Genomic DNA, 23,710 nt, shown 5'->3' on the forward strand with positions numbered 1-23,710 from the left:
GGTATAAATGGGATGGGACACTGACTGCTTGACCCAAAGCCCATTAAGTCAGTGGAAAGACTCACATTAACCTCAGTGGGTTTTGAGTCAGATCCTGAATCCACATTTAATAATATGTATTACATGAGAATTGAAAGTCTGCTTTTCATGAAACTTCCTCATTATTCCTTCTTCCTTAGTAATCTTTTAAGAGATTTAACTCTCTAGAGTTAAACTTCCACAAGCAATCATGAAAAGAAGAATGAAAATATATGTAAAATAATACCAAAATTAATTTCAGAACTAATAACTAATTTTCAGAACTACCCAGCATAGTTGTTTTTGGGGGGAATTAGCTGTAGTTTTCAGGCCTGGGACAGTCCACAGTCTCAGGTAGCTATTGGCAGGCAAATAAATAGTCCAGAGCTCAGGGCAGGGCAGCAGGCAAACAAACAGTCCAGAGTCCCAAGCCTTGGTTCAGGAAGGGGCAGCAAACAAATAAACAGTTCAGACTGCTCCAAGCCCTTGCTCAGGGTGGGGCAACAGGCAAATAAACAGTTCAGAGCCCTAAGCCGTGGTTCAGGGTGGGGCGACAGGCAAACAGTTCAGAGCCCAAGTCCTTACTGACTCAGTTCAGATAGGAGTACCCAGCTGGATCCCCTTGCTCAGGTGAGGGTTCAGTAGATGTGCGCTGCAGTTCTGGAACAGCTGAGGTGGGAAACTGCCACCCAAGGGTGGAGTAGCAGGGGGGACACAGGCCCACCCATTCCACTGCGTCCCAGCCCAGGGCTCTAGTAGCTGCAGAGTGGTCTGCTGTTGGGTCAGTGAGGAGCCACACCACAACATGCTGATCTGGCTCTGGCCCAGCCAGATGGTGATCGGCTATCCCTCTTTCCACGCTCTCCCCCTCACACTGTACCTGGATCCAGTTCAGGTCCTCTGGGCTCCGTCGCTCTGGAACCTCTGGCTAAGTAACCAGTCCTTCCTGGCAGTCACCCAGTTGTGGGCCCAACAACCCAGGCCAGTCGTCAGATTCCCGAGGATCTAGCTCCTCCTTTGGGTGCACCGGGGAGGCTTCTGGTTCCTTCGGTAGCTGGGACCTCGCTAGTCTCTCTGGCAGGCCTTTTATATCCCTAGCTCTGCCTCCTGGTTTCTGGTCAGGTGGGTCGCTAGGGCCAGGTGCTGCCCACCAAGGCTCGGGGAGGGTCTCCTCCCCCTTGGGGTCAGCGGGTGGCCAATATTCTACTGGGCTTTACAAGTAAAGGACCTTTGATTATTTTCTGGGGTTGTTTGTATGGTAAATAAAATGTAATAAATAAAATCCTTATGATCCCTAGATCACCCACTTCCCCAAATCCCTATTAGAAAAAAATAGGACAAACTTAAAAATCAAGAAATGGTCTGGTTGCACTTTATAGACTAACAAAACATGTAAATGTATCATGAGCTTTCATGGCACAGCCCACTTCTTCCTGAAGCCCACAAAAGCTCATGATACCATCTACATGTTTCGTTAGTTTATAATGTGCTACCAGACCATTTGTTGTTTTTTTAAGTTTATCCTGTACAGACTAACTCGACTAACCCCTGAAGCTTCAGAAAAAAATAGGTTTTGCATTATTCCCAGAAAGTTAACAATTTCAGGCTCCAAAAGGGAGTAATGATAGACATTAGACACCGTTATGAAAGCTTTAGGATTTTGAAGGGGTGGGGAACCCAAGGCCCAGGGGCCAGAAGCATCCCTCGGCTTGCCTGGATACATCTCCTGAGGCTTGGGGCTCACTCCTGCCCAGCATTGGGGAGCCCACGTTGGTGCTCCAACTCTCCTGTTGTCCCACTATGGGGCTGGAGTACACAAAATCCACTAGGTTGGGGCTCCTAGGCTCTGGTGTGCAAAGGGAATGTTGGAAGCTTTTTTCTCCTCAGTGAGAGTGCCACGTCAGTGAGAGTTTGGTTTTTCTTTTTTGCTTCTCACTTGTATGCAGCACAGACTGATTTTTCTGTGGGTCAGCAGCCTCCAACATAAGGATGTTAACTAACGAGTAATTTACTAGTCGAGTAGTTGAAATTTCCGTCAACCACTCAATGAGTAGATAAGCACTTATGTATTCCTCCGTTGACACATACAAGAGCCTCCACTGGGGATTCTTGTAAATTTCAGAGCTGGCACGCTACACGCAGCCCAGGGCCAGCGGGATGTCCAAGGCTGTGTTTTAAAGGGGCAGCACCACACAGAGCCCAGGATCAGTTGCCACAGTGTTTCAAAGTGTCAGTGCCGCATGGAGCCCAGATACAGGTTCCATGTGGCATTGCCACTTTGAAATACCCTCTCTTCCCTACCTTTGCTGCCTCTATTTAATAGAGGCAGCAAGATGAAGGAATCGACTAGTCGGCTCAACTATCTGATAAGCATTTGTTTATTGGGTAGTCAACTAGTCCTTAACATCCTTACACCAACCCAAAAAATGGTTCCTTATCCCTGTATTAGAAGATGATATCCAATTTGGAGAAGAGAGAGCAAGAAGACCCATGTGGAGGTAGAAGGCAATCAGAAAAAGAATGATTTCACATTTGCACCTTTATAAGGTTCTCCAATGCCTCATATGGTTTGTAAAGGCCATCATTGTTCCTGTCCTGAGCAATTCTTAAATGTTTCTTACAATTGAAAGGACTCCCTAGTCAAATAATATTAATCTGTGAGAGGAGCGCTTGGGAGCCAGTGGCTCCATCTGTGGGACCAGGGATGCACTGCCCAGCCCTATCTCCAGCCAGGAGTTCCTGGCAGGAGCAGTGTCTCCTTGCCCCCAGAATATCCTCGCCGTGGGGGAGGGTGTGAGTTTAGGCTGCATTTCCTGGTCTCCCCCAGTGTCACCTCATGGGAGAGAAGGACCAAGGCCAAGGCCAGGGTCAGGCCACAGTTCCCACTGGAGCTGTGTTGAGGTTCCCAGCCCACTCCATAGCTTCTCTTCATCATGGGTGGAGCGATACCAGGCTGTTATTCCTGATTCACCCAGCATGTCTTCATTGGGCACGGGGAGTGCATTTCTCACTCCACCCCCACCAGCCTCTCCTCCTCAACCATTTTTTGGGTTGGGGTAAGGATGTTAAGGACTAGTTGACTACTCAATAAACAAATGCTTATCAGATAGTTGAGCCGACTAGTCGATTCCTTCATCTTGCTGCCTCTATTAAATAGAGGCAGCAAAGGTAGGGAAGAGAGGGTACTTCAAAGTGGCAATGCCACATGGAACCTATACCTGGGCCCCATGCGACACTGATGGCTGGGCCATTGTTCCCAGCAACCCCCCCTCAGTGTGTCCTAACAGGGTGGGGGACAGGACCTCAGCCCACAGTTCCCTTCTCTCTCCCCCATGTCTTCTCCTGAGAGCCCCCTCCTTTTCTATCTCATGGAAAACTGTCCTATTCCAGGCACAGCCTGTTTTTCTGGCATCACCAAACCCTGACCTTGCTTTAAGTTAGGCTACGAGGAAACTGCATATCAAATTTGATCATCCTAGCTCTTACCATTTAGGAGAAGTTCTTGAACAAACAGACTCATGGACAGACAGGAAAACAGACAGATGCACATTTCTAAAATGTATAAATAGATGTAAACAAAAATTACGAATTAGGTAAAAGCTTCAATTCCAACAGCTTTCCAAATATGTTAAGTACTGCAAAGCCATGATACCAAGTGCTACAAGCAAATAGATACACTGGTGGAAAAAGCTTAGATTTGTTTTATACTATGTCAGTACAGCACTACTGAATACTTCATGCAAGTAATATAAAACATCACTTACAGTATTTTAAAAATGTGTTATCTCTTGATGCACACAGATAGAGAAACCTGTAGAAGAGGCAATTCTTATTAGCAATTTCATTTTCTTAAAATAATACCCCAAAGAATCTTGATCTATTAGGTGCCCAGATGATACAATAATGAGTGCAGTATAACTAGCTTCTGAAAGCAACCAGGTTTTTAAGTTCCTTGAATAATAGTTTAAATTAGGTTTCATTGTACCCATACAAAACACATAGAATAAGGGTTTATATAAGATACATATTTACCAATTACATCAGTGGCAGCAAAATTAGGACAACACTGAGTACTCTTGAAAATCCTACACTCTACTTTCTTTACAGAAAGAACCTTTTTCTATGCCACTTTACCATTCATTGTCCCTATATCTCGGTCTGCAGACTTGAAGATTCTCTCTTTATTGTCCATAGTTTTAGCTATGTTTGGATCAGTTTATATGCTCTTTCAACTATAATAGGAACCATGTCTGTGTCATTTTTTCTGTCTATTTTTGATGTTTTGATATTTTGTTTATCCATATTTCATTAACAATAAGATTTTAATTTTCAGGTGTTCTTGATTTCTGAGGATATAGGCAAAAGTTTGATTCAGTATTGTGTTTCAGAGCCAGGTGGCTTTTAGTTCAAGTGGTAGAGGCTCATGCACTAAGCTCCAGGGGTCCCAGGTTTGGTTCCATCGGTAGGGTTTCTCTCTCTTTATTACATCTCTGAGTATTTTTGCATTGTGTCTCTTGGTGTCTGTCTGCTCTGTTAAAGTTCTGCATCCATTAATACTGTTCCGCCCCAGTTTTAAATAATGTTATTTTGAGAAACTATATGTTGTAATTTGCTGTGTTTATTTATCCTAATGTCATATAAAATACACTTTTTTTAAATTAATCTCCTTGAAGCATTTCAAAATATTGTCATTCATGTTTGCTGACGTGCCTCAGCCTTGCACCAGGAAAATTGTAGTGCTTAAAAAGAAGTCACTAAAAAGAGTTTTTAGAGGGGAAAAAAGCCATAGTGCAGTGTTACATTATTCCAGCTGTCCTTTTGACAGTCTCGCAATTATCTAGAACTTCTGAACATCAAGAAAACGGTATGTAAAGCTTAGGAATGCTAAGCTAATGCCACTAACACTAAAAACTGAGGGGAATGGTATGTCTTCCCCCCCCAAACCCCCTCCCCAACAAGTGCTTAGGTGTATTCCACCGTGAGAGTGATGCACTATATGATCCCAGAGCTGGAAAATTTTGAAAGCAGTGTCAGTTGATCTGCGCTTGTGTGCTGGCTCATCTCGTGCATCTGACCAAGGAGGTAAAAGGCAAGGCAAACACATTGCCTCTCTAGTTCCTTCTCATCGCTGCATTGTCCAGGTTGGAACAGTCAGTGTCTGAAACGTCGGCTTTCTTTTTTATCTATGAAAATATTTTTAGGTATATGTAAATAGATGCAAAGTTTTAAACTTCGTATCTGCTTACTTTTAGTGTTTTAAAGTTAGTCTCCCTGATATGGGGAGCCTCTCTAACCTCCTCCCCATTCCAATTGAGTGTTGGACAATGCCCAGGACTCTGAGCTTTAAGATTTGTGTTTCCTGACTACGATCCTTCTTTATCATCAATGGCCACCAGTGCTGTTTATACTGCTATGGGGAAACCCACATTTTGGCTAGTTGTAGTATTTGCTGTTCATTCCCCAGCCGTAACCAGAAAGGGTGGGAACTTCACCTTTGGAAGCATCTAATGGAAAAGTCCTTGAGGCCACAAACAGACCCCGGCTTGGGGATTCCTCCTGCATATTGGCATGTCTCTGCAAGGTGTATATCTCCTGCCATAAGATCCAAATCAGGACTGAAGGAGTTAGTTGTCAGAGATCCCTTAGTAGGGTCTTATCAGAGAAGCATGGAGCATTATCATAAGCATGAGGCTGTCTTCTTTCAAATCAGCTTTGAAGAAGTCATATCCACCAAGCACTAGTTCAGTATAAGAGAACTTAGGAGGAATTAAGTCTCAGAGTCATGATAAGAAAGCCCACTAGTACAGGGCTTCGTCAGCACTGTATTGTGATCAGATAGTACTGATTCCCCCAAGCACAAACTGCAGGATCCACCAGTGCCTACAGTTCTATTTCTGTCATCAGTGGTTGAGGCGCAGACTGTCTGTACTGGCTCTGTCAGTTGAACTAGACAGGCGCCCTCTTACTTCAGGAAAAGCTGGGGCCAATGCTCTTCTTGAGAACATCTTCCCTTTTCCAGTCTCAGAAACACCTACTCCTTCATCTTCCCTCTCTTTTGAGAGACCGTAATAGGAGAGTCATCATGTTGGAGGAAATATATCTCCCATTACATCTTGGAGCTATAACCGATAAGGTAGCCCATCAATATTGCCATCAGGACTTTTCTCCTTGCAGATAGATACTGAAATGCACATGTGTTTGTCCTTCAAGACACACTTCTTGGTAAGAAGATTTGGGCCATTTTGAACCCAACCTCCATCTCAAATGCCTTGAGAATTGTTGGTATCCAATGCCTTGTGGACTACCACTATCCCCACTCAACCCCTCTGGTTGGCCATACAGGGGTCGTCTTGGGATCAATATCATCCCATGGAGTTTCACTTGTCTGCTGGGGAGTCACCACAACATCTCCTTTGAAGGGATAATCAGAGCCTTATGAGGAGGAGGAGTGCACACCAGATGCAAGAGTTCTACTAGATCCAACAAAATTGTCATCATCATCATCAGATGAAGTAGTGACTCCAATGTCCAGGTTTCTTGTGCAGAATTGCAGGGGCACTGCAGATTTCTCTTGAGGAGTTCCAGGATCCTCAACACAAGCTCTTGCTTTGGACCTCCAACTGCTGCAAGATAGTTCTCCAAGTTAATGAATCTCAGAGGGGTGGCCATGTTAATCTGTAACTTTAAAAACAAATGAGTAGTCCTGTGGCACCTTACAAACTAACAAAATATATAGAGAGAATCATGAGCCTTCATGGGCAAAGCCCACTTCATCCTGGATCCAGTTAGAATGGACTGGCATATCCCAGCTACTTGCACCGTATACCAAAGAGTACAAAAAAATGCTACTGTATGCCAACCAAGAGGATGGGATTTTTGTTCTCTCAGGGTATGTCTACATTACCACCCTAGTTCGAACTAGGGTGGTAATGTAGGCAACCAGAGTTGCAAATAAAGCCCGGGATTTGAATTTCCCGGGTTTCATTTGCATCTCGCCGGGCGCCGCCATTTTTAAATGTCCGCTAGTGCGGACTCCGTGCCACGCGGCTATATCCATTCCAGCTTCATCCATTCCAGCTATATAATAGTTCACGTCCTTTCTCCACTCCCTTACTCACATGAAAAGATACTCAGACAGGAAGGAAATCTCTCTCTAAATGAGGAGTGGTAGAACAGGTTCCTCTTCAGTACCAACAGAGGGGTTTTATTTTTACTTTTACTTTTTTCTTCAAAAAGAAAGGCTTACAAAATCATCCTCCTGTTCATCAAAGTCACTGTGCCTTCATGATGTCAGACAGTTTCATAAGTATCTATTATATCAGCAAACAGAAGCGAGAGCCACTGCCCCATGTGCAGAAGGAATCAGTCTCTGGAATTGGTGCATTAGCAATCAGATTACTTTGTTGGCAGCTAGACTTTTTTTTGCCATGATACCAGAATGTGCTAGCAGACTTTCTTAGCCGACCATGTACAGTTGAGCATGAGTGGGAGGTTTATGAGTCTTTGATAAATAATATTATTTCATTATGAGAGTACCCCACCAGGAACCTGTTTTCCCAAACAAATGGAACATGCCACATATATGGTTGCCCAGATGATTCTTGGGCTGCCATTCGTAGACAAAGCTCTATTCCTTCTGAAGTATATCTTCCCTCCACCATCACTCTTCTGCCAAATACTGTGCAAATTTGAGGAACAGGACATGAATTATTCTCATTGCTCTCAATTGGCGCACACAATTTTGGTTCCTGAATGCTCTTACACGTCATCTGGGGCACTGATCATTATTCATATGGTTCCTTATCTCCCGATAAGGGGGAACACCAAGATCAGGCATCCCAATCTAGCGTTGCTTCATCTCGGAGCTTAGTTTTTATATGGGTATTGTCCTTACAGCAGTCATGTGTAGCTATACAGAACATTCATTCTAATAGTAGGAAGGATTGCTCTAGTAAATGTTACCAAGCCAAATGAAGTGTTCCTTTGTATGAGCCTTTTTTCAGAAACCTCACGTGCGCCTTTATTTGGGACTTCTTTCCTTGAAGACAGTTGGTTTGTCAGTCAGTTTCTTATGACTTCTCTTGTCAGCAATGTGTGCTTACCTTCTGCCTTCATAAAGTTACCTGATCTTTGCACGTCCTCTGAATAGCTGATTCTGGAGAGACCTAATCAGGTCTATTCCAGCTATTAAGAAACCTACACGTCAGTAGGACTTGAACCTTTTTCTCTCAGTACTCTGTAAGCCCCCTTTTGAACCATTAGTTTCTTACTCCATCTCTCCTATCAAGTAAGACTACATTTTTGGTAGACATTCCCAAAACTTCATGCATCCTCATAAGAAAGGAGGTTTCATTCCCTCAACATTAGGTGAGCCTGAGCCTTTTACCTGCAGAGAACAAAAACAATCAAGAAATCCCCTAGGGTATGTCTACACTTGCACCCTCTTTCGAGAGAGGGATTCAAATGCATACGTTTGAAATTGCAAATGAAGCCAGGATTTAAATATCCCATGTTTCATTTGCATATTCACGTTCTGATGCTATTTCAAAATATCGCTGTTTCGAAATAACAGACGCTGTTAAGATGCAGTTATTTTGAGAGAAAATCCTTCTCTCGAAATAACCCTTATTCCTCATATAATGAGGTTTACCAGTTTTTCTCTCGAAATAACCACGTCTTAACAGCAACTGTTATTTCGAAATAGCGCTATTTCAAAATAGCGGCATAACGTAAATATGCAAATGAAGTGCGGGATATTTAATTCCCATCTTCATTTGCAGTTTTGAATGTTTGCATTTGAATCCCTCTCTCGAAAGAGGGTGCAAGTGTAGACATTCCCCTAGACTCTTTGTGGCCAATTCAGTGGTTTTCAGTCTGTTTACCTTTGTGGGTCTCATATGCAGCTTTTAAGTGTTGCGTTGTCCACATCCACATAATATAGAGCCTACTGATGAGGCCTAGAGAATGTCACATGGGCCACAGCTGTATGCTGATTGGGCTACAAGGGGACTGCAAAGTAGGGTTGCCAGGTGTCCGGTTTTGAACCAGACAGTCCGGTGTTTGAGCTTTCTGTCCAGGAAACAAATTGAGAAAATACCAGACATATAAATGTCCAGTATTTTCTAATTAAGTTTTTATTATTATCATGAGTATCAGTATGTAGTTGTGTACTGCCTGGCTGGTAGACACACTCATGCTTCTTGAACGTGTCTACCAGCCAGGCAGTACACAACTGTGCAGTAGAGAGGAGAGGGGTGGGGCTGGGGTGGGATGGAATCCTCGAGGCCAGACTCACTCATGCACCCTGCCGGGACCATGCGTGGGATGGGCAGCACCCCGGGATCTGCATGCTCCCGGGCCAGCCCTGCTCCCTGTTGACCGGTTCCACCACCCTGCTCTCTTCCCGTCCAGCCCCGCTCCCGACCCCCTCCCAGCCAGCCCTTGTCCCACTGGCCAGTTCTCCCCTCTTTCCCCCCCAATCTCTGGCCAGCCCCAAACCTCTCTACCCCCTCCCGGCCAACCCTGCTTCCCACTGTAGTTGGGGCTTTGTTGGTAAAATGTCTGAGTAACTAGCTAATTAATCCAATTCATATTTATTTTGTCTGTAGCAAATGCCTAATTATTTCCTATTAATGTATTCACTCAGGTTAGTAAACATATCCCATTTAATCACTAATGCAAATCTATTTTAAAATCCAGATTTTGTGTGTGTGTTTCAGTTGGAGAGATGTAAAGGCTTTTATTCATGTGGGGAAAATGACCGATCTTTCTATTGCATGAATGGTTAAAAATCATTGATCCTTTCCCATACAAGTAATCAAAAAAAAAAAAAAACTTTACTAAGAGTATTATTAAACTGACATGTTGTATTTCTGAAGCTGTCAAAATTGCCTATGATGAGGGCTAAATTGGAAATCTACAGTAAACTGAGGGCTATTCCTAATTTTCATATACTTTTGGTTATTTTTTTAAAGTATTTTTTTAAATCAGATAAATTCACACAGCCAGGATATTTGATAGGACTTGTATCTTCCTTAAAAGAGCAACAAAAATACCATGTTGGTTAAGTTTACTAGCAGTAAAATCCTGGAGATGATCAGCTCTACCCTGCAGTTACAGGGAGAGAGTATCTGCAGGGTGCATTTTAGAACTCTGTGGGGCATGCTTGGCCCTCAGGCCACACTTTGGGCTCCCCTGCTGTATGTTGTTGATGCTCTACTAAATTGGGTTTAATTCTAAACAATTTTTAGGTTGAATAAGATTTAACTTTAGTTCTGATGGAGAATTAACGATGTCTGATGACTTTTTTTAAACTTCCTTTTTATTGAAGTTTATGATGACAATATGAAATCACAAGCACTGTGAACTTAAGAGATTGTTAGCATGAACAATAATTGGAAGTAACAGCACTCTACATGAAAACAGTTATCTAAGGGTATGTCTACACTACAGCGCTAATTCGAACTAACGCATCCAGACTAAAAAACTAGTTCGAATTAGCGTTTTGCTAAATCGAACTAGCATGTCCACATTAAGTGGACCCTGAACCGGGGTTAAGCATGGCCGGAAGCAGTGACGGCAGGGCATCAGATGAGGACTTAGAGCATGGAGCTGCTGCCTCAGGCTAGCTGAGGGCTGTGCTTAAAGGGACCCGACCCCCACCCCAGACAGACAGTTCTCAGGGGTGCCCCGCTTGCAAAGCAGTCCTGGCTTGGATTGCCCACACTGGGCACATCACAGCACTCGGCCATCAGACTGGCTGCACTTGCCGCAGGCTGCGATCTGGGGAGAGGAGGCAATTGGGGGGCTGCAGGAGAGGTTCCACCCCCAGAAGCCCGCAGAGCCAGCCCAGTCCTCCCCATCGGGGGCTCGTACCCCATTCCTCCCTCACCTCCTTCCACTTACCCTTCCCTAGCCCCCCTTCCTGATGTACAAAATAAAGGACAATTGTGTTCAAAAATAGAATCTCTCTTTATTGAACAAAACTGGGGGAGACTGGGAAAAGGAGGTGGGAGAGGGGAAGAGAGAGGGTGGGAGAGGGGAGGGCAACTACAATGAGGAGGGGTTTGGAACAGGTCCCATTTGAAGAGAGGCTAAAGAGACTGGGACTTTTCAGCTCGGAAAAGAGGAGATGGAGGGGGGATATGATAGAGGTCTATAAAAGCACGAGTGGGGTGGAGAGTGGTGCATACAGAAAAGTTCTTCATTGGTTCCCATAATAGAAGGACTAGAGGACACCAAAGGAAAGGGTAGCAGGCTTCAAAGGAAAGGGTAGCAGGCTTCAAACTAGTAACAGAAAGTTATTCTTCACAAAGCAAAGAGTCAACCTGTGGTACTCCTTTCTGCAGGAGGCTGTGAAGGCTAGAACTAGAACAGAGTTTAAAGAGAAGTGAGATAAAGTCATGGAGGTTGGGTCCATGGAGTGGTATTAGCCAGGGGGTAGGAATGGTGTCCCTGCCCAAAGTTTGTGGAAGGCTGGAGAGGGATGGCACGAGACAAATGGCTTGGTCACTGTCTTCAGTCCATCCGCTCCAGGGTCCCTAGGGTTGGCCGCTGTCGGCAGACAGGCTACTGGGCTAGATGGACCTTTGGTCTGACCCAGTACGGCCATTGTAAGCTCAGGGCTCAGGGTCGGGGGTCTCAGTGGACCACCTTGATTTTCATGCACACCTGCTCCTGGGTGGCCAGGCTGGCAGCCCTCCTGCCCTAGACGGCCACTTTCCTGTGCCTAGTGCGGAGGTCATGGACGAGGTCCACGACGTCCGCACTAGACCAGGCGGGTGCCTGCCTCTTGCGGTACCGGGCAAGCTCCCGGGAGCCGCCAGCCTGGTCCCGGGAAGAGGGGTGGGCTGGGGGGCATCGGGTGGCTGGCTCAAGCCGTGCCAGGTGCAGGGTCTGCTGGCTGGGTTCTGGCAGGCTTGCCCCTGGCACGGGCACTGTAGCCAGCCCGTGCCCCTTTAAGGGGTCCAGGGCCGGAGTGGGGCAATAGAGTTTCCCTGGTGTTGGCCAGAGTGGCCACCAGGGAAAGCTGGGGAGGGCTAGCCTCCCACTAGTTTGAATTAAGGGGCTACACACCCCTTAATTCAAACTAGTAAGTTCGAACTAGGCTTAGTCCTCGTACAATGAGGTTTACCTAGTTCTAATTAAGCACTCCGCTAGTTCGAATTAAGTTCGAACTGGCAGAGCGCTAGTGTAGCGCCTATCAAAGTTAATTCGAACTAACGTCTGTTAGTTCGAATTAACTTTTTAGTGTAGACATACCCTAAGTTAGTGGCAGTCATGCTATACAAATAGGATAACAGAGAGAGAAAGAGAGAAAAAAACATTTCCAGCTCTCGGACACAGGTCTCAAAGCTGTGGAGGATTCTAGATCTGTACCAATACAAGAATGAAAGTAAAAAGATAGGCAAATACATGTGTCTGCTCAGAAGAAACTCTTAAAAGAAAAGTTTGACACTAAAGCAACATTTTGAGGAAAATGTATTGCAAGGAAGAAATAATAGCAGGTGAGTTTCTTAAACATGTAAACCCAGAATAAAATCCAGCCGTACTACTTCTCCAAGAAAGCAACAGACCTAAACCTCCAGTTTACTAGAAGAGCTATATCGCAGGTAATGTTCCCTTTAATCATAACAAATTTTTTTGAACAAAACAGTTAAACATTCTCATAAATGTTAATCATATGCAGTAGTGGCCAGTAAGTGGCCTGTGAGCTGGACACGATTCATCAGGGTTAGATGCTGGTTGGCCATCAGATTCTTTATTCCCCTTCATGGTAGCAGATACAGCCTATTGTAGCTCCCATTGGCCACAGTTCGCCATACCCGGTCAGTGCAAGTAAGGGAAGCAGCACAGGCCAGACCACTGCTTCCTGCAGCACTCACTGGCTGGAAACGGCGAACTGTGGCCAACGGGAGCTGTGAGCAGTCGTGCAGACAGACATGCAGGTAAGTAAAGCATCTGGTGGCCCACCATCATCTAACCCTGGCAAACCGTGTCTAGCCTATGGGCAGCTTATTACCCACCCCTGATTTTATGAGTCAAGCAATTGCATACTTAAGCATGATGCTGTTAGTGCTATGCCAGGGAATTATAAAGCTGTGATAGATAATCAAATACAGAAACATTTTTGAAGAGCAGATTTACTCTGTCTAGTCTACAACCTAGATCAGTAAAATCTGCCGTTCAGTGGTTTGAATTCTCCATTTGTGTAAGCAGCATTCATGTGGACAATACTATTTCTGCAGGAGAGCTTTTCTCAATGACATAACTTATACCACTTGCAGGGATGGGCTTTTTATGTCAACAGGAGAGCTCTCTCCTGTCACCATAGAGCATTTTCATCACAGGTGCTACAGCCCTGTCGCTGCAGTTCTACACATATAGACATACCCTTAGATAAATGTTTGTATCTAAATCTTGATTTTCCTGTGGTTTTCTTGATGAACTGCTCAGTCTTTTTTTCTTGACTGACCGCTCACTTTGCTTAGTGTCTATGAAAACATCAGTTTCCTTGGCTGCAGTAGATTTTGTCCACCCTGTCCAGTCTAAATCTTACTGTATTGACCCATGGGCATATCAGCTGCTTCTCAGTCAGCATAACATTGATTTTCAACTTGATCAAAACAAGCAAGAAAAACCTCTGTCCTAGGATTCTGAAACTGATCTGTGAATATCCTGGCTTTACACAGTGTCAAATTGCATATCTTCTGGGATATAAGAGGATAATATAAGGCACAGGATACCCAGCAGATATTTATTTGGTTGTCTCTGAACAAGTAATAACATGATCTGTTAATGATCTGTCTCGAAGAAATTTCTCTTCTAAAAAATCCAGCTTCTTTTGTTCTGATTTCTTCTTCTATTGGCATCCTCATATTTCAGTTATATTGGTCCTTATTTTGTTACTGTTTATACTAGGGCATCCTCATTGGGAAAACTAGCCAGGTAGCACAATTTAAAGGATAATTTCTTATTTTCTTTTATTAGAACATGTGAAATATCTCTGAGGTCAGAAGTAGCAGAAGTACAAGCAAATATCTACTAGACCTTTTGTGCTGTTCCAGCAGTTATTTTCATCCTGTGTTCAGTGTTTGCCTGAGCATCTTGTATACCATGTAGTCTTTTTTGTAAGATGCTCCTTCATCTCCTTAATCAAAATATCCCAAGACCAGGCCTATATTATGGAGAAAAAAAACTGTAAAATTCTACCATGTCCAGTCCTGAGCTCATGTGATCTGAATTATTTTTGGTAATATGCATTCCTTTTGAATATTGCCTGGTTACTTTTAATCCTCAGAGGGAAATTAATGAAGTAAGAACAATACATTAGTGTTTAAAAGAGCAGAGTTGAACTGAAATGCAAAATATTAGTTCATCTGCTAAGGCAAGACTTCTTTTCTGAATATACAATCCTTCTTTATATTAAACAATACAAAATATATTATTTGAATTTATATACCAAAGTCACACCTTTTCTAGAGAAAATAGTGTAAGCTCACAGTTTATCCATACCTGTTTATCCAGCCTCTTGTTAATTGCAATTCTTGGTTAACTGAAAGTCGGTCATGTCCCTTGAGAGCAATATGCACCATGCATTGCTCCCCTGCTTCTCCAAAGAGATATCTGAAACCTTCAGAATAATGGAGTTTTGGATAGGTGGGTGAGCATTGTGTGAGGCACATGGCTATCAAGGGACATGACCAACTTTCTCTTAATCAACCGTATGAGTTAACAAGAAGTTAGAAAAACACTAGAGATGAAATATGCATTGTTGGCTTACTTGATACTCTTCATAGTCAACCAATAGGTTATATCTCATTTCTTCTGTAACAATTATGGTAGTTTCCTTAAAATAGTTTAAATGAAAGATGATGGTCCTTGAAATTAAATATCATGAATCACACTGCAGTTGTTAGTTTTATTAATTTTTTAGTTGAATTGAATATTAATTGTGATATTAAATTCACAGCTGGTTAGATGGACTATGCAGCCCTGTGAGCCAAACAAATGCAATACCATATTTGTTTTTACACTTGTTCTTATAAGGTATGTCTACACAGCAAAGTTATTTTGAAATAACAGCTGTTATTTCGAAATACTTTACCAGTGTCTACACAGCCAAATCGCTATTTTGAAATTAAATCGAAATAGCGGAGGGCTTATTTCGAAATTCTTTCACCTCATTCCACAAGGAATTGCGCCAATTTCAAAATTGCTATTTCGAAATAAGCGCTGTGTAGTTGCCTATTTCGAAATAGGGGGCCTCCAGCCCTTCCCATGGTGCCCTGATGGCCACTCTGGGCACAACCAAGAAAACTCCTCTCCCTCCTCCCTCCCTTCCCAGAGCCCTTAAAGGGTTAGACTCTGGCCACAGTGCTTGTGCCAGCTCCAAGCCTGCCAGCTCTGCACTGCACCTGACCCAGTGGCCCCAGGATAAGCCAGGCAGCCAGTGCCAGCCAGCCCTCCCCAGGACCAGTCTGCCAGCTCCCAGAAGCCTGCCAGGAGCTGGAAAAGGCAGGCGCCTGCCTGGTCCAATGCGGAGATCAGGGATCTAATTCAGGTTAAGGGGGGATGCCTCCAACGTCCATGATCTCCACATTAAATGGAGGAACGCAACCGTCTACAGGCGATGACTGCCAGCCTGGCCACCAAAGATCACATGCGAACCCGGGAGCAGGTTCGCATGAAAATAAAGGAGCTGCGGCAGGCATATGCCAGGGCCACTGGTGGCAGCTCCCAACCAGGGGCAGACCCAGACCCCTGCCCCTATTTTAATGCTGTGGACCACATCCTGGGGGGCAGGATGGTCCATGCCCCCCAGGTGGTCATCGACCCTGGGGCAGAGCTTGCTGCCTCCTGCTGCTCTAGCCCTGCTACCGCTCCTCCTCCCACTCCTTCTTCCCCTCCCGCTTCTTCCTCCCCATATCCCCAGGGATGCCGAGGCCGGTGAGACCCCCCAACCCTGAGCCTGAGCTGCTTCCTCCCCGTGCATCCCCCTGCCAGCTCCCTCCTCCCAGGTTTCCCCCTCCCCTCTCCCACCCTCCCTCTTCCACTCTCCCACCTTCTTTCCCCAGTCTCACCTCAGTTTTACTTTCTCCCCACCCCAGTTTTGCTCAATAAAGAGGCTTTGTTGTAATGAACACATGTGTCTTTTATTGTACAGCAGGAAGTGGGGTTAGGGAGGGATAAGTGGAAGGACATGAGGGAGGAATGAGGCACAAGCCCCCAGTGGGGTATACCAGGGAGACTGTTACCGCCTGCAGAATGTACTGCCAGGCTCGCAGCAACACGTCCAGGAGAAGCACCAGAGTGCCCAGGGGTGGCTCCATCTCCATGCTGCAGAATGCTGTGGTGTTCTGAGTGAGGGCAACCAGAGCACGCAGAGAAAAAAATGCTTTGCTGTCCCTCAGCGAGGTAGGTAAGCAAGCAGGGAAACCTTAGAACCGGCTGTCCGGGGAGTGAGGGGGTCCCTTTAAGCACAGGTCTCAGATACCTTGTGTGGCTGCTGCCTGAGGCTAACTCCTGACCTGATGCCCTGCCAGAACCGGTTCCGACCTGCCTTAAATGCAATTCAGCGTCCTATCAGTGTGGACGTGCTATTTTGAAATAGCAAAATGCTATTTCGAAATGCATTTTGTGTCCAGACACATTATTTCGAAATAAGCTATTTTGAAATAAGATATTTCAAAATAATGCTGTAGTGTAGACATACCCATACAAATTCGTGCTTTGAACACTGTAAGGCTACTGAAAAAGCGCAGAGACATCCAACAACAACACTTCATTCGTATCATAGCTGTATCTGTGTAGTGATTGAGTGGAATTCATAGGTTCCCTGTCATATCCTTCTGGTAGAAGGATGGCTGCTGAGCTACCAATCTGTTTCTAGGAGGGAGGGGGATGCTTCTGAAAGCCTGGTACCTTCCCTTGCAACAAACCCCGTTGCCAGCTTTGTCCACATATTCATTCTGCTGATACCATTATTGGACCTAACCAAGTGTGTTATAAGATCAAGAACACATATTCCTGCGCATCCAGAAATATAATCTATGCTATCATGTGCCGAAAGTGTCCGTCTGCTATGTACATTGGACAAACATCTCAGACACTTCGCCAAAGGATTAATGCCCACAAAACAGATATCAGACAAGATCACAAAGAGAAAACAGTTTCTTGCCATTTTAACCAGAAAGGACACTCTCTCAATGACTTGACCACCTGCATTCTGCTACAAAGACCTTTTACATCTGCACTTGAAAGGGAATCCTCTGAACTGTCATTCATGTTAAAATTCGACACTTGCCAACAAGGACTTAACAAACATTTGAACTATCTCACCCATTACCAAGACAGTTTCCCCAATTATCACCTCTAATACCATTAACTCACAAACATCCCACTCTCCCTACCTCTAATATCATCAATTCACAGACACTTACCTTCCTTCCTTTCCCCCCCCCCCCCGCATCCCCCTCCTGTTCTGCAATGTGATTTGTCCTTTTCATATTTGTTCATTTTTTTAATTGTATCCTTTGGTATATATGGTTGTGACTACTTTCTTCCACTATTTGATCTGAGGAAGTGGGTCTGGCCCACGAAAGCTCATCATCTAATAAACCATCTTGTTAGTCTTTAAAGTGCTACATTGTCCTGCATTTTGCTTCAACTACCCCAGACTAACACGGCTACATTTCTATCACTATTCTCAATGATTTCTGTCATTGACAGGAGAGAAATCTTGTATCCTCCATTGAAAACTCAGTACATCTACCCAGCAACCTACACAATAATATACTGATAGAAAAAAGGGATTGGATCTGAGAACAGAATAAAAAAAAAAAAGAGTATATTTGTAGTATCATGGTATCAATCCATATTGTGTACTTTAGAAATTAAAGAATGATGTATATTGTTTTTTTGAAAACATTTATTGTAGAGAATACCTTACCTGTCTTTGAACACTCAAATTCCCAAATGCTCAGAGATGTTATGTGATATATAAGGTGAAGAAACGAAAAAGCTTCTTCATTGGAACCAATATTAATATACTTCTGTAGAATGGGCAGGAGAAAAGAAAAGGTTAATATGGTATAGTTTTCCATTGCTCTTGAGATTATAGTCTAATTCTTCAAGACTCCTATGGGAACTTTGCAGGATCAGGCCTGCTGTGTCAAAAGACACTCTGGGTCAGATTGAGTTCTGTCCCTAAGTTGGTTACATGCAGCTGTAAAATTACAAACAAATGGATAAAAATCTGGGGGAGCAGGGTTTGAGGGCTTTTTTTTAGACATACAGTTTTCTTCAGATTAATATACTTAATTATTTGTTTGTTTGTCATGCTCTGCAGCTTATATTATTTTATTTAAAGATGGAGTTGCTTAGGATAGGCAGTATGTTGTTTCTTCGATAAGACCTAGAACTTCCTTGAACTGTAAATAACTGACATTATAGGTAGTGAAAATGAGAATCACTGCTCTCTGCTAATGGCCATTTTAACATTGACATTATCATGCTATATTTTATAAAACTTAAGTATTAGTGGTTGGTATGTGTATAATGGTGTGTCCACAGAGTCCAGTACTGTACAGTAAATCAGGATGTGTATATCTTTCTTTGTTTGTGACATTTATAGTGCCCTATAAATCAGGTACAATCACTGCTCTTTTCTATTTTTATTCCAGGACTAAAGAGCCCCTTCAGGACAGCATAATAGCTACCTATGAAGAACATGAAGACAGCGTATATGCAGTGGAATGGTCCTCAGCAGACCCATGGCTTTTTGCTTCCTTGAGTTATGATGGGAGGCTTGTTATTAACAGAGTTCCCAGAGCACTTAAATATCATATACTGTTATAATTTGTTTGGATTATGATTTAAGAATTATCTTCACATAATTTTTAAAACTTGAAATTTATTGATAATTGTTTAGTTTTCCAAGTTCAGTACTTTTTTGTTCAGTGTAAACATTTAAGCATAATTAATACATAAAACAATAAAATAAACTTGACTAAAAGTGAAATGACATTTTCATTGTCTTTGAATTTTCTTTGCCATAGTGGTGGCATTTTTCCCTGAAGCTGTGCTAGTGTGATCACTTATAATTTTTATAATCACTCATATTGTAAACTTATTTATTACTATAGTTTGACACTGGTATAATTGATTTCAATAGAGTTATTCCTGTTATTTCCTTAAACCATCTTGTTAGTCTTTAAAGTGCTACATAGTTTTTCCTTTTGTTTAGCAAGATCAGACTAACACGGCTATCTCTCTATTCCTATTCCTATATCAGTTTTTAAAAACAATTGGAGTAAGGCAATGGTATCTAAGGCTGAAGGGATCTACTGGCTTGCAAGAGTAATGTGTTTTCTTCTTTCTTTTTCAACATAATCTGCTTACTATTCTTAGCTAGGACCATATTGTTGTAACTGTTCTTGCTAATTCCTTAATCATAGAATAGAATAATAGAATACTAGAACTGGAAGGGCCCTCGAGAGATCATCAAGTCCTGTCCCCTGCTCTCACTACAGGACCAAGCACTGTCTAGATCTTCCCTGATAGAGGTCTATCTAACCTAATCTTAAATATCTCTAGTGATGGACATTCCACAACCTCCTTAGGCAATTTATTCCAGTGTTTAACCACCCTGACAGTTAGGAAGTTTTCCTAATGTCCAACCTAAAACTCCTTTGCCCATTGCTTTTTCTCCTATCATCAGAGACCAAGGAGATCAATTTTTCTTCCTCCTCCTTGGAACACCCTTTTAGGTACTTGAAAACTGCTTACAAGCCCAATTCTTTCAGTCTTCCTTCATAGGCCATGTTTTCTAGACCGTTAATCATTTTTCTGGCTCTTTTCTGGACCTTTTCCAATTTCTCCAAATATTTCATGAAATGTACCCAGAACTGGACACAATACTCCAGATTTACTGGAGCATAAACTTTTGTGGGCAAAGACCAACTTCATCAGATGCACGTGACATACATATGACATGCATCTGATGAAGTGGGTCTTTGCCCACGAAAGCTTATGCTCCAATAAATCTGTTAGTCCATATAGAATCATAGAATAATAGGACTGGAAGGGACCTCGAGAGGTCATCGAGTCCAGCCCCCCGCCCTCAAGGCAGGACCAAGCTCCATCTACACCATCCCTGACAGATGTCTATCTAACCTGTTCTTAAATATCTCCAGAGAGGGAGATTCCACCACCTCCCTTGGCAATTTATTCCAATATTTGACCACCCTGACAGTTAGGAATTTTTTCCTAATGTCCAATCTAAACCTCCCCTGATGCACTTTAAGCCCATTACTCCTTGTCCTGTCCTCAGAAACCAAGAGGAACAAATTTTCACCTTCCTCCTTGTGACATATGGTGCCATAGAACTCCTCATTGCTTTTGCAGATTCAGACTAACATGGCTACCCCTCTGATACGGTACTTCAGATAAGGCCTATTCAGTGGAGTGTAGAGTAGAAGAATTACTTTTTGTGTCTTGCTCACAATATTCATGTTAATGCATCCCAGAATCATACTTGCCTTTTTTGCAACAGTGTCACACTGTTGACTTATATTTAGCTTATGGTCCACTATGATCCCTAGATTCCTTTCTGCAGTACTCCTTCCTAGACAGTCATATCCCATTCTGTCAAGTATCAGAGGGGTAGCCGTGTTACTCTGAATCTGCAAAAGCGGCGAGGAGTCCTGTGGCACCTTATAGACTAACTGAAGTGTAGGAGCATAAGCTTTCGTGGGCAAAGACCCACTTCGTCAGATGCATGTAGTGGAAATTTCCAGAGGCAGGTATAAATATGCAGGCCAGAATCAGGCTGGAGATGACGAGGTGGATCCAATCAAGGAGGATGAGGCCCACTTCTAGTAGCTGATCTGGAGGTGTGAATTCTAAGACTCCTCGCCACATCCCATTCTGTATGTGTGAAACTGATTGTTCCTTCCTAAGTGGAGTGGTTTGCATTTGTCCATATTAAACTTCATCCTGTTTACCTCAGGCCATTTCTGGAGTTTGTCCTGGTTATAAATATTGTGGGGAATGGTCTGAGGAGCATTCCTAATTCATTCCCATCTTTTAAACCATTCTTCCGTCTTTGCTTATCCTAACCTGAAATTTTAAGGGTGAAGATGAAGTCATGCAGCTAGCTACAATCTATTACTCTTATTCAGACTGCCAGCATAGATAGCCCCCCTGAAAAATATTTTGCAGCTATACCATATAGGTGTGGTGACTACATACTGTGCTATGATTTGACAGTTTCATGCAGTATATGTGGTATTTTTGTCCTACAAGTTATAAGTGATAATTTCTCTGTCTGGCCTAAAATCTCTTTTAGAAGTTGATTATCTATGAGTGTCAATCTCACTGTAGTTACACCATTGTTAATTTGAAAGTCTCTTCAATGGTTCCAAGAAAGCTGTCTCTTCTGGCTTTCTTGACTCAATGCCATTCCGCAATGTGCTTTCATAATGTAACAGGCACAGACCAGGCTTTGCCAAATCCACTTCCGTTTTTGGCATCTAGGTCGGTTACTGCCGTGACTTGCCTGTTATCAGTAGTTAACACTGATGGAAGGAGAATGCACAAGAAATTTGAAATCTAGATGGGGTACACATAAAATAAGACTATGCTTACTGACCTCCTCAGATTGCTCTTGTGTTGCTTGTTTTGCTGTCTGTTGTATTTGGGTGCTTAGACCAGAACTCAGTACTTTTTTTTTATACCCCTCTTGCCTGACTAGCACTATTGTTTCTAGCTAACTTCTGTACCATAGGGATGTATGAACTGCTCCTGTAATGGTAGCCAATTGTACGGTAAACAACATAGTGTAACACTAAGCTGAAGAATGCTAGTAGCAAGGGATAGAAAGATCAATACCAACTTCCTCCTATTATTCCTGCTGTTGCTATAGTGACTGCTGGTGTTGCTGGTGAGGGGCAGCCTACCACTAACCTTTACTTGTCCTTACTCAGTAGCTGGATCGAAATACATCCAAATGTGTTTTTTTGTGTAGACACTGCTGCTGCTATGGTATCATACTGTGAAAATGTGACTGATTATAAAGTGGTCAGAAAACGATAATAGTTGGATTCCATGCATGGCTGCCTCAAAAGTTTGTGTAGGAATGAATAATTGTAGCCAATTAATTGTTATTGGTTTTTGCTTGAATTACTCTGGTGCCCATATTTCCTTCATAGTGAATATCACTTCCAAAAATTCTGTCTTTTCTAAAGTTTAATATCTCAGCTATTTCAAACTGCAACAGCCTGCCACAGAGCCTGAGCTACCAACCCTTATACACTTGGCTTTAACAAATAATGCTTCCCAAAGAGTAATTATGTTTTAAGTTTTTGATTGTCAAAAGCTACGAGTGGGATAGACTTTCATAATTTGAAACAAGGGTGGGGAACCTTTGGTGCACTGCCCACTCGTGACTTAGCAGGTTTAGCTCTGGTGGGCTGCAGGACGCATTGTTTACCTAAGCATCACAGACACTGCTGCTTGCAGCTCTCAGTGGCCAGGAATGTCAAACAGCAGCCATTGGGAACTATGAGCGGTGTGCCTGCAAATGCTTAAGTAAACAAACCACCTGGTGGCCTGCCGGCAGCTAACCCTGACAAACTGCAATTGATCTCAAGGACAGAGATTACCCACCTCTGTTTTAAAATCACTCATTTTAACTACAAAAACTTGCAATGTGTTCTTAATATGTTCTACATCAATTACTTGAAATGGGATTCACATCAAAGTCAATATGATGGCAAAGCAATTTCATTGGAGCTATGAGAAAATCAGGAAGGAAAATTGACTGAAGTTGTTCTTTTGGTTGTTTTTATCAAATAATCTCTCAGACATAGTTGGACTAATTTGATGTATTTACATTGCCATCAAAGGAGCTATGCCAATTTACCCAACTTGAGAATTTGGCCCAGTATATGTAAAACAAAACAAAAAAACTAGTTACCTGGCTTAGTTATATTATTTTCCCATAGATGATTAGTACGTTTCACTTAAAGCAAAGAGAGATACACCACAATGAAAGGAAAGGAATGAGAGAATCAAATTTAAATAGTTTCTGCCATGTCTAAAACAATCGTAGCCACATGATCAGCATTCACAGTAACATGAAAAATTACTTTAAAAAAAAGAAATAATGTTAGTATGTAAAATTTTATAAAAATAATAAACATACTTCGCTAAGTCCGCAAATTCTATTTATTGCTTTCTAATATCAAGAGCAGGATGAAGATGTGGATTGTGGGAGGGAAAATGCATCCAAGAGATAATGGAATGGAAAGTACTCTGTAAAACAAGTGGAGAATTAATTTTTTCATATTCTCAAGCTCTCATATTGCTTTTCTCATCCTCACTGCACTTTTCTTTCAGACAGCCCTTTTGTTCAGCTGTAAATTGTACTTTAAATGACCTTAGAAAACCATTGCATCTCAAGCAGAGGTAAAATTCTTACAAGACAACTGTATTGTTGGTGGAAATTCTCTGCTTGGTTACAAAATCTAGCATATCCATTGTAATGGCAGATAGGTTATGAAGTAGAGCCTGTCTGGAATTTTTTCATCAAAAAAGCTGATTTATTGAAACCAAAATATGGAAACATATCTCTTTTGACAAAACTGTTGTCAAGAATGTTTCTTGGGCCCAGGATGGAATTTCACAGCAA

At 42.8% G+C, this 23,710-nt stretch overlaps 1 protein-coding gene across 5 annotated transcripts in view; it reads left to right on the forward strand.

Moving 5' to 3' along the window:
* The window catches only part of EIPR1 (EARP complex and GARP complex interacting protein 1), a 195,337-nt gene extending 176,293 nt beyond the window's left edge, over nucleotides 1-19,044 (forward strand). For all 5 annotated transcript variants that reach the window (XM_006112048.5, XM_075923546.2, XM_075923545.2 and 2 more), the window contains one exon: nucleotides 18,702-19,044. In XM_006112048.5, coding sequence (XP_006112110.2) covers nucleotides 18,702-18,876 — 175 coding nt within the window. In that variant the 3' untranslated portion in view covers nucleotides 18,877-19,044. The remainder of the gene's footprint in view (nucleotides 1-18,701) is intronic.
* The last annotated feature ends 4,666 nt before the right edge of the window (nucleotides 19,045-23,710 follow it).

The sequence above is a fragment of the Pelodiscus sinensis genome, chromosome 3 (assembly GCF_052426305.1).
Source record: "Pelodiscus sinensis isolate ZL-2025 chromosome 3, ASM5242630v1, whole genome shotgun sequence".
Classification (NCBI taxonomy): domain Eukaryota; kingdom Metazoa; phylum Chordata; order Testudines; family Trionychidae; genus Pelodiscus; species Pelodiscus sinensis.